The sequence below is a fragment of the Ceratotherium simum genome, chromosome 13, assembly GCF_057802395.1.
Source record: "Ceratotherium simum simum isolate JZ-2026a chromosome 13, ASM5780239v1, whole genome shotgun sequence".
Classification (NCBI taxonomy): domain Eukaryota; kingdom Metazoa; phylum Chordata; class Mammalia; order Perissodactyla; family Rhinocerotidae; genus Ceratotherium; species Ceratotherium simum.
Window position 1 is genome coordinate 42,988,947 of NC_141912.1, and position 17,516 is coordinate 43,006,462.

The window sequence follows — 17,516 nt, forward strand, 5'->3', positions numbered from 1 at the left end:
AGCTTGAGCAAAACGGGCTTCTTGTGAAAAGAGCAACATTCTCATTTTTTGAGTAATTCTTCTAGAACTTGCCTCTATAGGTGTGCCCGGCTTTAATAAACCTGATTTGGGAAAAGCTCAATAATTCAAACTCATGGGGGACCAGTGGGGGACTGAGAGTCCAAAGTTAACAACTTAAAAAAAATATCCTTTAAAATACACAGGGAGCCGTAGACGAGGCAGTGCAGAGCCTGTAAAGCCTTCCTTTAGTGCTAAGAATGATCAAATGGTGAACTGGTTTTATTTTAGCTAAATGATGTTTTTAACATACTTGAAAAGTACTAGGTTAATTACACAGACTCCCTTTTAGCCCGTTTACATGATTAATTTGCTTAGTAAATCTTTTTTGTTTTCTCCAAAGAGTACAAAGATAAACTTTAGCTAAATCTTTGTAATTATGTTATAAAAGGACAATCCATCTCTGTGGGCTCCTCCAGCACATGTAAATGCATGTTTACAGGGCATGACCTGGTGTGACACACACCCCAGAGGAGTGGAGAGGCACCAAGAAATGTACAGTGTAAGTTCCGGAGGCCAGGGCTCACTGTAGAGCCAAGGGCATTGGCACCGAAGAGCTCTGAATCACACGCTTCCAGAGGGCAGGGACCTACTTTGTGTCCTCCGAGCACACAGCACAGCGCTTGACACAGAAGACACACTCCAGAAATATCTGCTGGCTGAGTGAATAAGTGAATGGAATAAAAGAAAGAAAACCAGGGAAACATGGAATTCCTTCTGCCAAACTTTCACTGCTGAAAGTGCACCCTTTCCAAAATGCATGGTCTCTTAAAGCCGGGCATAGCTGTATGGCCCTCGCTAGTCCCAGATCCTGGAGGACGCAGAGACACTTACAGCCCCGCAGTTGGGCATTTCACAGATGAAGGAGCCCAAGGGCTGGCCGAGGGCCTGCAGGGGCGGCCCCTCTGTGGGAGCCAGGATGGGGCCTGGTGGTGGCTCCGGGGACCTTGCCACTTCGTTCTCCTCTTCTCTTGTGGATTTCCTATCTTCTTCCGGGTCCTCCTCCTCCTCTAACTCCTCTTCTTCTTCACTCGTCTGGTGTTAAGGCAATAAAAGGAAAAAGGGGAAATCCCCAAAGAGCATTTTTAGTGATGATCAGAACCCGCAGGCCAGGAGAGGAGAGAGGGGCTGGATCTGGGGCTGCACTGGTTTCTTTCCACATAAGGAACGGCTGACAGAGCCCAGGGACAAGGTCTCTACAAGGTTGGTCATTGGACGCTTGGAATTTTGAGATCAAGGAAGTCCCTCTGCCCCACTTTGGGTCTCCTCATCACTTATAGAAAAATATGCTAAGGCAGGGAGGAGAGATTTCTGCCTGTAGAGTTTCTCCCCTTTGCTGGAGACCAGCAGACCTGGAACCCGACTAAAACCCAGGCAGGCTGCTCGCAGGTATGCAGCTCTGTCTCCCCGGAGCAGTGAGGAGGGTTCTCAGGCAATAACAATACTGTGGAAACCCTTGGGAGAGAGACTAAAGACCTATCATGATTTGTTTTACAGGCCTTAAAACACACTTCCATGTGAAATGCCCAAGATATCTGATTCGACCCAAGGCCTGTGGAAAGCCTGTGACACACTGTGTTCCGACGTGCTCCTGCTCTGCTCATCAGAAAATAGAATGGAAGAGTGAGCCACAATGCCTTTGAAAAGGAGAGAAAATGGAAGGGAATATTCCCTTTTACTTATAATGCATTTTTTTGTGGGGGGTGGGGGTGGATCTCTGAACATGGGCTTAGAGAAATGCCCTCCAGAGGCATTCTATGAACTAGGATGAGAAAAATATTTTCTATGAGTAATTATCCTCGCTGCTACTGTGTCCCCTCCCCCTACTTCAGAACAGCAACCAGGCAGAGAATTAAACAGAAAGTCCCCACCTTCCTCAAGGCTAACAAAACAGTCTGTTACTAGAGCATCCGGGATTAGGTACCCAGGGGGGCTTGGGATGGAGAGCAGGGATCTAGGAGGCCCTCGTTCTACCTCTTGTTTAAGCACCTTATTCTGCTCTCCCCATCCTCACTGGGGTGGTGGTGGTTGTGAGGGATGCTGCCTCCTCCAGTCCCAGAAAGGACTGAGGACCAGGGAAAGGAAATTCTACGTTACATCAACCTCATTTCAGCTTCCAGCCCTTTACAGTTTACAAAGCACTTTCACATTTACTGTCATTGAATAGGCTGTAAACAGTCCTCCCTCTTTACACACGAGGAAACGAAAGGCACACCCAGCTGCCTCTAACCCCGACAGGTCGTTTGTCTCTGCCAAGCTCTCTCTGCACACCCACTGCTAGAAGCACACAGGCTCCACTTTGATTTAGCCCAGACAGCTCACCTGGGTGAGCCTATGATTCTTACAGCCCCAAAGGGAGAATTTCCAAGAAGAACAAAGATTTCTGAGCGGAGCGGTACCTTGGGATCCAGAAACCACAAGCTTCCTCTCTGCAGTTGGAGGTGGGGGAGAAAGACAATGCCAGAAAATATGGGGCAATTAGCACTCCCCTCACTGGTTCAATATTGTCTGTAGTTAATTTTATATATATATATATCTATATATATATATATAGATATATATATATACATTATTTGAGATGATATTGTACCAGGGTGTATTTAAGAAATGGTCCCAGTTTCCAGTGGGTTAATTAGGATAAATTAGTAATGATTACATTTGCTGAAAGACTTCAATTAATACAGATATAGGCCTAACACATTTTACAGAGAGATTTATGATACTATAAGCTGTAGGTTTCTTGCTAGTATAGAACATGGAGGTTGATTTCACTTAAATGCTCTTATTCTCATATGAAACCACCATCTTCCAATCTTGAAGAGTTTCAGGTAAAACCACATTATGTCCAACTCCAAGGGTTCACTCCATTCTTTACAGAACTGGAACTTGGTGGTCCCAAATATCAGTTTATTAAGCAGACCATGGCCTATAGCTTGGCATTTAAAACAAATCACATAATAACTTTAAGTGACAATGGCATTTGTTTCATGGTATAATTGTTATAATTACAATTTTCTCACAATGCCATTTTTTGGCTTAAAAACTCTTAGAAGAAACATTTTATATAGCTGCAAAATTACAGATTAAGTTATACTTTACTGTGATAATATATGTCTCAGGAATTTAGATAGGTTTTATTTAAACTGGCAATCTATACATATTCACAAAATGATTTATTATCAAGCCACATGGCTCACCAAAGTGACTAAGAGATACAAAGATAGGAGGACAAAAATCCTAACGTGTAGAACTTTGTATCAACAGGTTGGCCATTTTATGATGTATTGTGTAATGAAACATTTAGTAATATTCCAAAACTGGTAGAAGGTGGGACATACAGGGCGGGGAGGTGGTTATATATTTAACACTCAAAACCTTGAGTGTCCAGAGTAAGAGTTTCTTGAGGAGGATGATATTTTTATTTCTCGGGCATGCAAATGGAATTCATATTATGAGAAATTTGCAAGTTAAAATACAAATGCTCAAACTAAATTTACTCAAAGACACAAATTTGAGTGTTACAGTCACTAACAATGATGATGGTGATGACATATGGAATGCCTGCTATGAATCAGGCACCACACACACAAACACACACACCACACACATTTCTAGTGTTCACAACAACCCTGAACAAACAATTTTTCTTTCTTAAACAAATGAGAAAATTGGCCAGAGAACTAATTTTCCCAAGGTCACATAGCTGGTAAAGAGGTTGAACTGAGATTTAAAACCTGGACTATCTGATTCCAAAACCTCAGCCTTCTTCAGCCTGTGGTCCTGCAGCAAATGTCCACAGGCGCAGGTTTGTCCATTTGCACGTGGTTTAGGTTTTCAGCTCAAACACAGAGATCCTAAATCTCTCAAAACCTTTGGAACGAGCTGCCTTTATTTATTTATTTTTTTTAAAGATTTTATTTATTTTATTTTTTCCCCCCAAAGCCCCAGTAGATAGTTGTATGTCATAGCTGCACATCCTTCTAGTTGCTGTATGTGGGACTCGGCCTCAGGATGGACGGAGAAGTGGTGCCTCAATGCGCACCCGGGATCCGAACCCGGGCCACCAGCATTGCAGCGCGCGCACTTAACCACCAAGCCACAGGGCCGGCCCATGGAACGAGCTGCCTTTAAACATCCAAGGGGAAGAGGATCTTTCCTCAGACGCTCATCAATGGACCATGCTATAAGTAACTTAGGTGCTGAGACCACGGGTGAACTTTGCCCTGGGAGCCCTTCCAAAGTCAGTTAACTGCATCAGTTGGTTTCTTGAATTGTGCTGAATTTTGGTCACAGCCAGACCCACAGATTTGCCCTGCGTGGGAGCATGTGCATGGGCAGGGGACAGGAAGGTGTGGTCAGCACACCTTCCTTCCATCTCCTTAACAGAGCCCACCTTGGTCCCCTTCTTCTGCCCTCAAGGGTGGAAGGGCCTGTGACAGTCTCAGGCCAGATGTCAAACTACCCTGCTGAGTGAGCTGTTGTGTTCTGCTGACCTTCTGGCTACCTAAAAAGCAGTCATTCCTCACAAACTCCCCTTTTTTTCCTCTCTCTCCACAAAAGTCCCTGAGCCACCTGAGCATGTTCCATCTGGGGGGAAATGGTCACCTGTCCCTTTAATAAAACACTGAGGACACATGATCAGCAGAGCTATTGCAGGTGTCCCAGGCAGGCCCAGAGGACAAACAGCAGGACCCCTGTCCTAGGACTGTGCCTTCTGCACCTTCCCCAGTCCTAGCATGGTCCCAATTTTCCTCTCCACTTGGCAAACTATCCTCAGAAGGCTGACTGTACCTTCACAATTCTCAAAAAGGAGCTGTGAGCTACCGTGCTGGCCTGAAATCCAGATTTTCTTGTTTTTGTGGGCCTGAGTCATCTCTGCACGTAGCCTTTTGTTCTCCCTAAGCTCAGGTCATGAGGGTGTGGATGCTCCTGACCCAGCCTAATACTGGCTCCTGGGGAATAAACCCAAGAAGGTGTGGCCGGCCCCTTGGGCACCATCTTAATCTTTCCTCCTCAATCTGAGGCTGCATGCTGGCCGGGGCCTTTCTACCCACCTTCAAAGCCCTGTTGGCCCAAGATGGCGCCTCTGCCTTGTGTGGTAACATCTTCCTTAGCAGCACTCCTCTGATCAGAATCCCCTTGTTCCCCTTGTCTCCCTCCAGTGAGTTCATAGGCAGATTGTTGCTATGACCCAGAGTGAATTCCACCTGGGAAAAATGTTCACCCATTCATTCAGCAAGTGTTTATTGAGTGCCTACATCATGCCAGACACTGTCCTAGGCACTTAGCAACATCCAAGCTGAAGAGTCATCAGTTTGCCTTAGAAAACCATATTCTCCAATTTTTCCCTCTTCCAAAACATGCTCCTGACAGAGCCCAGAACATTCCAGAATTAGAAGGGACTTTCCAAATGATCTAAACCATCTGCCCTATTTTATAGGTCAGTAAGCCTGGAGCCAGGTCTGAGGTCTCCAAGGCCAGGATTCTTTGTGTTTCCTTGTTTATGGTCTATTCTCCTCACGTGGAAGGCAATGCTCTGTGTGACCTTAAGCAAACTCCTTCCCCTCTCTGGGCCTCAACCTTTTGCCTGTAGAATGGTGGAGGTGGATGAGAGAGAGTCCCCAAAGCCATACCTAAGACTTTCTGGTTCTCATCTCATACTGCTTTTAAACACTCCTGGGGTTCATGGTAAACTTTCCACTTGTGTATGCCACATCTTCCCAACTAGAATATATGCTTCTGGGGGTGGGGCCAGAGGCCAGTTAACACCTCAGGGTCACCCACTGCACTACATACATATTACTGTTTACACTGTGGGAACTCAATTGCCTTTAGTTGATTGAACCAGAAGAGGCCACATTACCTTTTTAAACATTAGGCCACAAATGAGAAAAAGGCTACACAGATACAAAACATCACTACTTCAATCAGTCAAACAAAAGCCCTGGTCCCAGGAAACCCTGAATGTAGAACACTGCCATCTCTGATTGAAAAAATGGCAATACCATTCTATTCCACAGATGTCTATTTTTCCTGATAGCTGGGTCCAAACATAAACTTATATATGTGTGTATATTTCATAGATAGAATCAATTCTTAGTTAGGAACGTGGGCTTCGGAGCATTAATGAGTCTAAGTGTTCTTACACTTCTCTAAGAGAATTCTGCATTTGACTGCTCTTAAGTATTACACAAGGTAATCAGGCTCAGACAACAGACTCACAACCATCTGACCATGGCTAAGTTATTTAGGCTGTGTGCCTCAGTTTCCCACCTCACACAATTGGTGTGAGGATGAAATGAGTCACTATTTGTAAAGTGCCCAGCACAATGTCTGGCACATAGAAATGCTATATAAGCGTCTGTTAAAGAAAATGATCCACATATGTGCTAACACTTACAACTGGGGCACAACTGGGAATGAAAGTATAATTACAAATATTTACAACATTCATGAATTCCAAACACTTTCCCTGACGGTGAGACTGGAGTTCAGTAACCTGTTGTAAGATGCAATTTTCACAAACACACACACATGGTAGGTGATGTCTTCCACGGTGTGTGATAAGGAGATCTCCCTTGACTATGGATGCAGAGAAGGAAGTTGACCACAAGAACAAAGTGGTAGTAATTAGCAAAGCCACACACAGGGGTTCGGAGGAGATTTCGATCTTGCTATATCTTTAGTATGTACTCACTCTTAATATGCAGACAACTTGGGACTGTCTGCTAATGAAGGAAATCGATGTCAGGGATAAATGGTGATGTAAGGATGAGAACTATCTACACACTGCTAACCAGTTCCTCAATAATCAAGAGTCCCTGCCATGAGCTAGAGGCCAAAGCTCCTCCTGGGACATGCTTTATGGAAGCCACGGTAAAATCCAAGGGCTCCTTCATCTTTCTGAGGCACATTATGTTCTCTGGTCAGTGGCATCTGTGACACGGAAGGATCAGGAAGGGTATCCCAGGGGATCAGGGCACCCGTTACAAACCACCCCAACCACGTCAAGGCTGGGACCACCCTGGTTTAACCACCTTGGCTCCTATCTGTCTTGGAACTTGAGCCAGCCCTCACCTCCTTAACTGAACACTGAGCTACAGGTCACCAGAAGCCGCCTTCCCTCTGCCTATCCATACCAGGAAGTCAGGGCCTGAATCCTGCCCCTCACCCACTCACCGCAGCCAGCCGCCTGGGCAGCAAAGCCAAGCCAAGCACCAGCCACTTACTGACCCGGGTGTGGAGTGGGCAGTGGGGCCAGCGTAAGCAGTGACCGAGCAGCTTCACTCACCACATAGTCATCGATGATTTCCGCGAGGCGTGTCCGGTGCCTCCGCCCCAACCGCATAATTTTTTTCCAGGTGTAGTAGTACTCCACACACTGAGCCACCGTCTTAGACTTCACCTGCCGGGAAAGCGGTCTCAAGATCAGCTCCAGCAGTGGGCAGTGTGCAAAGCAGCAAGCTTTTGTGAAAATTTAATTTTGTAATAGGTAATAGCTTTATGCAGTTCAATAAAAAAAATAATTTATATACGTAGTGAAAAATCTCCTTCCCATGCCTGTTCTCCATCCATCCAGTTCTCACTCCCCACCCCTACAACACAGCTAGCCCCTCTTATTAATTTCTTGGGTACCAGTCCAGAATTTCTTTATGCATATACCAACAAACACGAAAATATATTCCTCCCAACCATTTTTCCTCACAAAGGTAGCACACTATATATACTGTTTCTCAACTTGACTTTTTTCATGATACAGCCTGGAGATGTTTTCTTGTCCGCCCATAGAGAGCTCATTCCTTTTTTTAACCCATAAAGCAGCATGCTTCTTCATTTAATGTGCTTGAATGCATCTGGCACTCTGACTTGTTGACGTTGAAAATCTATTCATGAAAAACGTTCCTTAGTAATCGAACAGGAATATAAGGCAAAGTTGCGATGAAAAGAACCTAGTTTTTGCAGGAAACAAGCCTTGCCCTGTTCTCTCCCAAAGGGGCAAAGGTAAATGTATTTTAAAGAGAAAAAATGCCTTTGTTTAGATCATAATATCTCTAAGCTCAAGGTGGGGTTCAATGATGTGGGTTTTCTGGAGGCAGACAAAAGGCTGGCTGTACCCTTGCAGGTGGGAACACGGCTACCTACGCAGTGAGATGAGACGGGGATCACCGGACGTCCTATCTCCCCAAAGCTGCCCCTTCACATCCACCTGACATCTTGAATTTCTACATTAGAATCTTACAGGGAGTGAGGATAGTGTCCCAGAGAACCCTTGTTTAAAAACTTGCATTGCCTGGCAAGCAGGACACATGAATCCATCATCAGTCAGCAAGGTGTGGGATCTTCAAGGAATAAGGCCTAGGACAGGTCAGTCCTGGGGGAAGGTAACTCCAGGAAGGCCGGAGCATGGGAGCTGCTGGGCATACAGGGCAGCAAAGAACACGGTGGCCTCCAAGGCAGGGGAAGGCAGGAGTGAACACAGATCTGGAAATGGAGGCAAGTCGGAGAAAAAGCCCACCTATTCTGATTCTCGTCCATCACGGCCCTAGATTAAGGACAGGCGACACACACACCCAGGATACTACTGGGGACCATCGGCTCAGCCTAGAGCCAGTGGGCACTGTCACCTATGACCTTGTTCTCTGTGGACCTGAACATCTTAATGACCTTAATAACACAATACAGCGCCATCATTCAACGGTTTGCTAACACGAATCAGTTTTAACTTTTAGCCTAAACCACCTCTCAGCCAATTAAGGCCCATTAAGTTTATTATCTGCTATGTAAAGTGCTATTTCATCTATGTGAAAGAGTTCTATTTTGCCGTGAAAGGCTGTACATGTAAAGGATTATTTTTATTATTACTGTCATTATGGTTAGGGGCCAACACCAGAAACTCTGTTACTGGCTAGGAGGAGGGCACACATGTTCCCTTCTCCAATTTCCCAGAAACACTTCTGTCAGAAACATGATAGATCTGTCAACTATACATGAAATAGATTATATAAATTGTGAACCAGAAGCCCCAGTTTTATTTATTCTGATAGAATGTATAAATTACACATTTTTATTAAGACAAAAATAACTCCCATCACTGCCACGTCCAAATAATTAATCTATGTCCTCCTTCTCCCCGATATCCCCAACAGTAGGGCCATGCCACCTCTATATCAGATACCATTCTTCACCAGTGATGGGGGAAGATATCCTTCTGGTGAGAGCATTAAACCAGTGACTAAATATTTATACGTATCTTTAGGTGTACAATTTCCCAATTCAATTTCAAGTGAGCATGAGAAAAAGCATGCTTACCATCTTCTGTACAAAAATAAAGTCTTTGCTGTAAGTGGCCAGTGCTTTATTAAACAGTTTTCTTTCTAGGGAGGTCCACTTGTCCGAACCTACAACAAAACACAAACCTCGTAAGAACAGCTCACAGTTCTCCCCACTTTTAGTTGCTGGTTCACTTAGTTAAGTTACAAAATACAACTGTTCAACAAATGACATAATACACAGCAAACTTTCGTTTGAACAAAAAGCCACTGTGGTGTAATGGTCAGCAGCCCTGACACCTGGGTTTCCATCTCAGCTATGGCCTTAACCTTGGCAAGTTACTGAACCTAAGACTCAGCTTTGTGACCTACAAATGGGAATAACTCTAATTGTCCCCACCTCTTAGGATGTTTGTGAAGGTGAAAGGAGGTAATGCACAAAATGTGCCTAGGTTAGTAACTGGAAAATTGCGAGTACTCAACGGATTTTAGCTACAGTCTTTATGTAACGACGATGTTCATGCAGCCAGCGCTCCTCAAGATGTGGCGGATTCAGCTGTCTCCACCCTCGAGATGCGTTCAAGGTGATGACTGCAATGATGGAAGGTAGAAGTCTGGCGCCAATGGGGCATAAAGGAGGAACACCACACTCAGGTTAGCACCAGGGGAGCCGGGAAGGCTTCCAGGTAGAGAAAACACCTGAGTTGATTGTTAAAGGACACAGAAGCATGTGAGGCAAGAAGGAGCTGGGAGGGAATTCTGGGGAGAGAAAGTGGCCCGTGCAAAGTCAGAGGCAAGCAGTGAGAGGATGCATTTCATTCATTCATTCATCCATGCAACAGATATTTACCAGGTGTTTACTACATGCAAGATGCTGTGCTAGGAAAAAAACCCTAACGTTTATAAGTGCTTCCTACGTGCCAGGTTCTAAGCACTTCACAGATATTAATCATTTGGTTCCACCAACAACCCTGTAAGATTAGTATTACTGGTATCCATTTTACAGATGAGGAAATGGAGGTGTTCCACAAATGAGCAGTAATCCACCATGGTTCAACTACAGGGTTCCAGCAGAGGGAAAGCAGATGATGCTTGAGAGGCGAGTGGGACCAGCTCCTGACAGATCCGCAGACCAATGAAGAAGATGCCCCGCAGTGCTGGGCTGGTGCATCTGCCTTGCAGACTAAACTTGATATTTGGGTCTCTTTCCTCCATAAAAAAGAAAGCAGGATATGGAGATGATCATAGAGAATGGTACCGGCCTGTAATAAGGCCTATTTCTAAGGGGAGTCCTATTTCTGGGGGCTCCAGGGAAGGCACAATCATTGTGGCTGGTTTCCAGAAAACCTTGCCTCTTTCTTCTGGTTTTTTTCAATTCTCCACATTTCTGATTCTTTGGATGGTACGTGGCTGAATCTTTGACACTCCTCCACTTCTCAGAACTGTAATCCCCCAAACCATAGTATTTTTCCTCCCAGCCAGGACAAGCCCAAGATTTCCATTTTGCTATGGTTGATTGATGGTGCTGAAGTACAGGAAACCTGAATTGCTTCTTCCCTTGGAAGGTTCAGCCAAAATTAGTGAATCAGGTGAAACCACTCCGGGTAGGGAGGGGATTGGAGATCCTAGGATCCTTGAGGGAATACATGACTCAGTGATGTAAATTCAGATTTCTGAAATAAACACCTTCTCTGTATGACTCCTTGATGCGTCCTCAAGCCAAGAACGCTGGCTCCAGACTCAGAATATGCTCTCCACAACTGGGCTGGTTCAAACTCTAAAAATCAGGGCCATCACCCCATTTCTTTGGTTTCCAAGTTTATCTCTTTACTTCTGGAAGGAAAGCAGCTTTCCAATCAATCCTCAGCAGAAGGCAGCGTCTTCCACATGTTCTGGAGGCCGGGACATCTCTGGCTGTGCAAACCACAACAGGGAGAAGAGGGGCTGGGAGTTTGGAGAAGCTTTTCTGGAGTGGACATGAGTAGAGGAGGTCAGTGAGATTTGTTCCATTACCATTCCTCAAATTCTGTCCAACACTCAAGGCCTTGGGGTCCCAGCTCCCATAGCTCCCCTTACCAGGTGAAGAGAAAGACAGAAAGAATTAACCAACGCTTTAGTTGAATGACCAAAGAGCTGTCATGGTTCCTTTTAGGTATCCATCAAAATAGGAAAGAGGTAAGAGGAATCAAAAAGAGAATGATGGAAGAGGATCATAATGGGCACATGTTATATTAGCTGCGTTCCTGGACAAGCTTATAAGGAGGCTGATGTGCTGCCCTGCTGCAGATCCAGAGTCGGTGCAGCTCATATGGCGAGAAAGGGGACATTCTGCCAATGAAAACTCCCAACTAGATCAATGAGAGTCCTTTCCTCCCTCCGCCAGACCATGCATTTCCTGAGTTAAGAGTGCAGCTCTGACATCTGGGGAGACCCTACCAGGGCCACGCAGCCTTCTCAGCTCAGCACCCAGTCTCTACACTGGACATACTTTCTCCCACCCCACACAAGGCTCATCACCTTATTACTGCCCAAGCAGCAGCGTTAGAGTCCCAGGTCGGTCTACTTTTGAGAAGCATGTTCCCAAAAGGCTTGCCAGTTGCAACCCCACAGAAGGTGAAATAGCTTCCTGGACCATCTGTTATGGGGCATTCCCAAGCCTCAAGGGGAAAGGAGACCTTCCCCTTGCCGACTCCTCAGTGGTTTTTAGGGCTGCTACTTTGTGATAGGGTCTTCGGTCTTCCCAATTCCAGGGTGTTCATTCCGCAGCACCAGCCCTGGATTAGAAGTGGCCTGCACTCTCTCACTCTCCTCTCTGAGCCACTCTCCCACTCTGATGGCTGTAGGGGCAGGGAGCATGTGCTCACAGAGGGACAGATGGCCCCTCTATGTAGTCCTAGGGTCCGTGCTTTGGTGCAAATGATAGCACTGCGTGTGTGTCCGTCCAACAAGGGCGTCCATGAAGTGAGAGGCAGGGCCAGACACGCTCACACTAGAGTGGGCTCCAGCTTCACCGCATCCTGATCACAGGATTGCCCACAGGGCTGAGAAACCACCCCCGGGCTCCTGGACTGAATTCCCGGGTCAAAGCCTGGAAACACCTGAATATGTTCTCCCCACATAATAAGGTCACTATGCTGTGATGAAAAGGGGTGACTTCAGTCAGAAGACCATCGGCTGCAAACATGGTTCTACCATTTACTCCTGTGGCCCCAGGTGACTCGACTTAACTTCTCTGAGTCTCAGTTTCCTCTTCTGTGACTGGCAGCGTTTGGTCCTAAGGAGGTGCACAGTGACTGTTTTGGATCTTAATCGGCCACTCGGAGAGCAGATCCCAAATCAGCCCACGGCTCTGGGACACAGGCTGTCCCCTGCTGATGAACGTGCTAGTGGCCTCAAGAAGCCTGCCTGTCCCTGCCAATGTTCTCCGTTCTGTGCATGTATCATCCCACAGTCATACTGTTGGCTGCTTGTAACTTCCAGTCTTCCACTCCTGCCCCTGACATCCTTCTCTAACCCAGTCAAGGAAAGGCTCAGGCGTCTCCCTCTCCTGGTGTCTCTGTCTGATGGGAGCACTTTCCTCATTCTTAGACAAGGTTCAAGCCAGCCCTTCTTGGATTCTGCGTCTTGGACAAAGTCCAGGATAAAATGCAAAACTGAGGCAGGGGACTGCCTCAAACCCTCCCCTTCCCCCTGCCTGCCCCGCCTCTCTAGGATCCCTGCTGTCCACTCCGCACGCACACAGGGTTAGTGGGCCGACATTCCCCCAGCGCTCACTTGTTCTACCTGGGGATTCCCGGCTATCAGGCTATTATCAGCAGGGGCCCCTAACAAGACGATTAAGGCTAATTACAAAGAGCCTAATTAACTGGAGGAAACTGGTGCTGGAACAGTATCCAGAGGAAAAAATGTTCTGAGCTTTGGTTGCTGGGAAACAGGCTCTGGACTGTGGCGAAATGGGGGGCAATCTATAGTGAACCCAGGCAATTAAAAAGAGACGTGGAGGGGTGAGAGAAAGTTTGGGTACAGTATATTTGAAAGAGGGCCTTTCTGTCTTCCTTTCAAGATCTGAAAAACTTTTATTGATGCTGTTGTTATTGTGTTACACAAGAAAGACATGTTCATTGCAGAAAAAGGAAGACTGTTGTTATACCAGATCTTCGTTTCCCTGAAATGTTTTCCATGGTGAGCGAAGGGTGAATAATTTTTTTAGGGGAGCAGGGCCAAGCAGGTGACACCAAAGATCCCTCCAGAGGCAAAAGAACGGGCGGCCTCCATCTAAATCCAGAACTTGAGGTTGTCCACTAACCCTTTTCTTCACAAGTGCTGTGTTAGGCAAAGCAAGAGAGTAAGTATGAACTTAGTTCCTGCCCTTCAGGGAACCACTATCCAGCTAGACACACGGGCTAAGAATGCCTGGAAAATGACATCACAGCTGTGTTTCTTGCAAGTATTCTCCTGAGAAGGTAATTCGGTCTCCTCATCAAACTGGGGCAGCTTCCAAGACAGAGACCAGGCTTCCCCCAACTGAATGGGTATTTCCTCCAGGTCTCCCCCATCTCTGGAGTCAGGTCAGGGTTGGGGACCCAGTGAGCAGTCGGGCTGTGGTGGGAGCCGATAGTAGCCTCTGTTGAACCCTTGCCAAGATGCTCAGGGCCAGTTGTGACACCCCCTCCACTCCGCACCCATCTGCACGAATGGAATGACCAGTTCAACGGAAAATCCAAGGATGCTGCAAGCCATATAATCACAACCAGGTGTCCTCCTCACCCTGAATCCCCCACGCTCCAGCCTTCCCCACCCAATCCAACTGCTAAGTGGGAGCAACTGCAAACAACTGCTACCCACACACAGGTGGAGGGTGCTGAGAGAGGGCTGGACAGGGCACCTCAGTATGGATTACAGAGCGCCGGGAGCCACTGCAACAGCACCTTCCTCTGAGGATCTTAATAGGTCTCCTCTGGCTTTGGCAAGCAGCCCCCTGATCTGGGCGAGCTACCCACCCACACTGGTATCTCTCCTGGGCCCCAGCAGTGGGCACTTCTTCCTTTTCTTACTGAATTGCTCAGGGTGAGATGGGAAAGGGAAGGGCATGAGTAAAGTAAAGAAAGTGATTTTCACAGGCCTGTGTCTCTTTCTCCCCCAAACTTGCAGCCTCCCTCACTGAGCCCAGGCTCTCCGCCTTCCTCTAGGGCACAGACAGGCCTGGGAGATCTGACCTCTCTCTCTCTAGACAACTAGGAGCCTGGAGTGCAATTCCAGGGCCGGAAGTGGGGGTGGGGTGACACTGGCCACAGCTACAGAGCTGGAAGCCAAAGGAGATCCAGAAGATAGCGTTCCAGCAAGGCTGACTTGAGTGGACAGACAGTCCTACTGGACAGCAACCCAATGGGGCTTGGCACAAAGGCCAAGGCAGGATGGGGCCACGGGGATAGTATTCATTGACACTCTGGAACCAAACCAGGGGCTAAGTGGCTGGTAGCTGGGGCATGTAATGGGGGTAGGCTCTGTGACCTCCCCTGTGGCTTGGAAGGGAACTGTTAAGGGGAGGGAGTCAGGTCAGACTTTAGATATCAGTGACTTCTTCCCTTTTTGCTCATAATTCTAGAATATTCTCTAAGGTTCAGTCTGTGATCACTTCCTGGAGAAAGCAAATGACTGGCAGATGGAGGTAAGCACCTGTTTCTTGGGGACACACAGCTAGCAGTTCAACCCTTCACACCTCAGTTCTACCTCTCTTGCTCCTAAGTGTGGAAATAACTCCAGGAAGCAACAGAGCGCTCCTGGTCTGCCTGTGTGGGAAGAGGGTAGGGGATGGGCAAAGAATTAGCTAGGAACCTCCAACTCTAAAAAACCAATTAATTTTAGCAGAGTTTAGGGCCTTTTAACTTCAAAGTTCTTGGCATTATTTCAGTGTTTTTGTTGTTTTGTTTGGGGATGGGGGTGGCTTCTAGTCCATAGCTTTCCAACCTTTTTTATGTCATGACACATAAAAAGATACTACTACTTGCTTGGCACACTGGGAAGAACTGGAGGGGATCTGGGTCCCAGATGAGGTTGCTCACAGCTGGAGCTGACCAGCCCAGAGGCGCCGGGCACCCTGCCACCCCAAGGGCCGAGGGGGGCTGCAGCAGATGGTTGGGAAGCCCCTTCTCGTCAACAAACTGACCCTCTCACTATGCAAAGAAGCTTGAGACAGGCTCGGACAGCTTGTGAGGGTTTAATGGGCAGCAGATGATACTGGGAATTAAGAGAGGATTGAATTGTTTCCCTGGCAGATTAGGGGGAACTCCCACATCTTTCTGCCCACACTTGGGGTGGACACCAAGCAGGAAATGATGGAGACAACATAAGAAACCAGCTCCTTCAGGCCACTGGTTCAATGATGGGTTTCTTATCTCACGTGTCCATTTTGTGCTTGCCTAGTCCCAGCAGTGGCCTGTGTGCTGACAGGGATCCACAGGCAGACATCCTGGGCTTGCTGCATTCACATGAGTGGCTTCTGAGGCCCTTCGACCCTGTGATGACACGCAGGAAGGCTGACTCATGAGAGGAGCAGGTTAACTGGGGGAAACAGTGGTGGGGACAGGGAGCCCACTGAGAACGCTCTGGTATTTGTAGAGCAGCCCTCACCTTACACCATATCTGGCTGCCTAGACAAGGCATTACCAGGTTGCCAAGCCCACTAAAGTATTTAACACCTACCTATGCAGTGTCTGCTCAAGGCGCCAAACAAACCTTCAAATGATTAACAATCAAGGGGCATTAGAGGATGCAGCCCCCTCTGAAATAGAAAATTCTGGCAGGTTCATGGAGACCCTCAGAATAGATCGATTTACCAGTGAATGGAAATAAAAACGGTGACTTCAACTTCATTTGTCACCCCAGGCTCTCCAACCTATTTCCTTCTTTCTTCATGACTCTCACTCTATTCAACTCTCAAAGGTGTTTTCTCCTTCCTCCTTACTGGTGATGTCATTGTTAATCCACACCCTCATAAGACACACTCATATGTAAATGTATATGTAAATATATACGTATATGCAAATATATGTATTGTATGTACATATAGGTCTTTTCCTAGCATTAGTATGATCTGTTGTTTAATAACTGCCTCCTTCTCAGACTCCAAACTGCAAGAGGCAGGACTCTGTCTATGTCTAACACAGTCATTGTTCCATCTTAATGCTTAGCACAGTTTCTTGTACACAGTAAGTGCTCAATAAATAACTGTTCAATAAACGAATAACAATAGCCTCTAGGATGTGCCAGGCATTGGGCTACATATACTATCTCTAATCTTCACAAAAAAGATTAAGGGATATAATCTGTAAGATTAAGGCTGTAAGGGATGGAGTATGAGCCCATTTTACAGAGGAGGAAACCAAGGCTGCAGAAGGCCAAGGGGCAAGATCTGAACCCAGGTCTACTGATTCCAAAGCCAAGCGGCTGACGAGTGTTGCTGCCTCTGTGCTGCACCCTGTGGTACTGTGGCCCTCTCCCCCGATGCACCCGTCTCACTGTCCACTCTCACCCAGCTCTTGGCACACCCACGAGGGGCAGGAGCTCACACAGACTCAACTGCCGCATCAGCTACACCCCAGAGGGCCTTAAGATCACAAGTGGCGATTAGGACAGAACCGGTGATGTCTATTATTAAAACTCGACACAACCCCACAAGCAAACAGCCTGCTCTCAGGTAGCAATGGGGCACAGGGCTCCTGGCCACCTACCAGCATAATGGTAATTTGCTAAAGGATGACATTTTAACCTGACGGGCTTCCGCAGCAGCAGCATTTCCAGAGCAACCTGCAGACCCAGGGGAGAGAAAAGGCGAGAGTCAGTCACGGGTCTGTGTGTCCCAGGAAGGCTCTCTACCTAACGGGGAAAGGGGTCAGCACTGCAGAGCCTGGAGCCGAGGGCACTGGAAGGAAAACCATAGGGAAAACTAGTTGGGGTTTCCTTTCTGGTCAGCACCCAGGAGGGCTCACTGTTCTAGCTCATGAGTGCAGCTCATGAGTGCAGCCAGTTAGTCACGTTAGTCACGTCTGACACCCCACTCCTTCCTTGGTAAGGGCCCCAGCCTCAGAGAGATGGTGGGGCCTCCTCTGAATGGAGGCTGAGTTTCTGGGGAAGGACTCCAAGGAAATGAGTGGGTGATATGTAACTGTTTTTGCAGAAAAGTCATATGTT

At 47.0% G+C, this 17,516-nt stretch overlaps 1 protein-coding gene across 11 annotated transcripts in view; it reads right to left on the reverse strand.

The window, feature by feature from the left end:
• TRERF1 (transcriptional regulating factor 1) overlaps window positions 1-17,516 on the reverse strand; it is a 193,849-nt gene that overhangs the window by 5,674 nt on the left and 170,659 nt on the right. For all 11 annotated transcript variants that reach the window (XM_087438598.1, XM_087438594.1, XM_014782710.2 and 8 more), the window contains 4 exons: window positions 17,057-17,132; window positions 9,367-9,455; window positions 7,349-7,462; window positions 892-1,092 (listed from right to left, as the gene is read on the reverse strand). In XM_087438598.1, coding sequence (XP_087294724.1) covers window positions 892-1,092; window positions 7,349-7,462; window positions 9,367-9,455; window positions 17,057-17,132 — 480 coding nt within the window. The remainder of the gene's footprint in view (window positions 1-891; window positions 1,093-7,348; window positions 7,463-9,366; window positions 9,456-17,056; window positions 17,133-17,516) is intronic.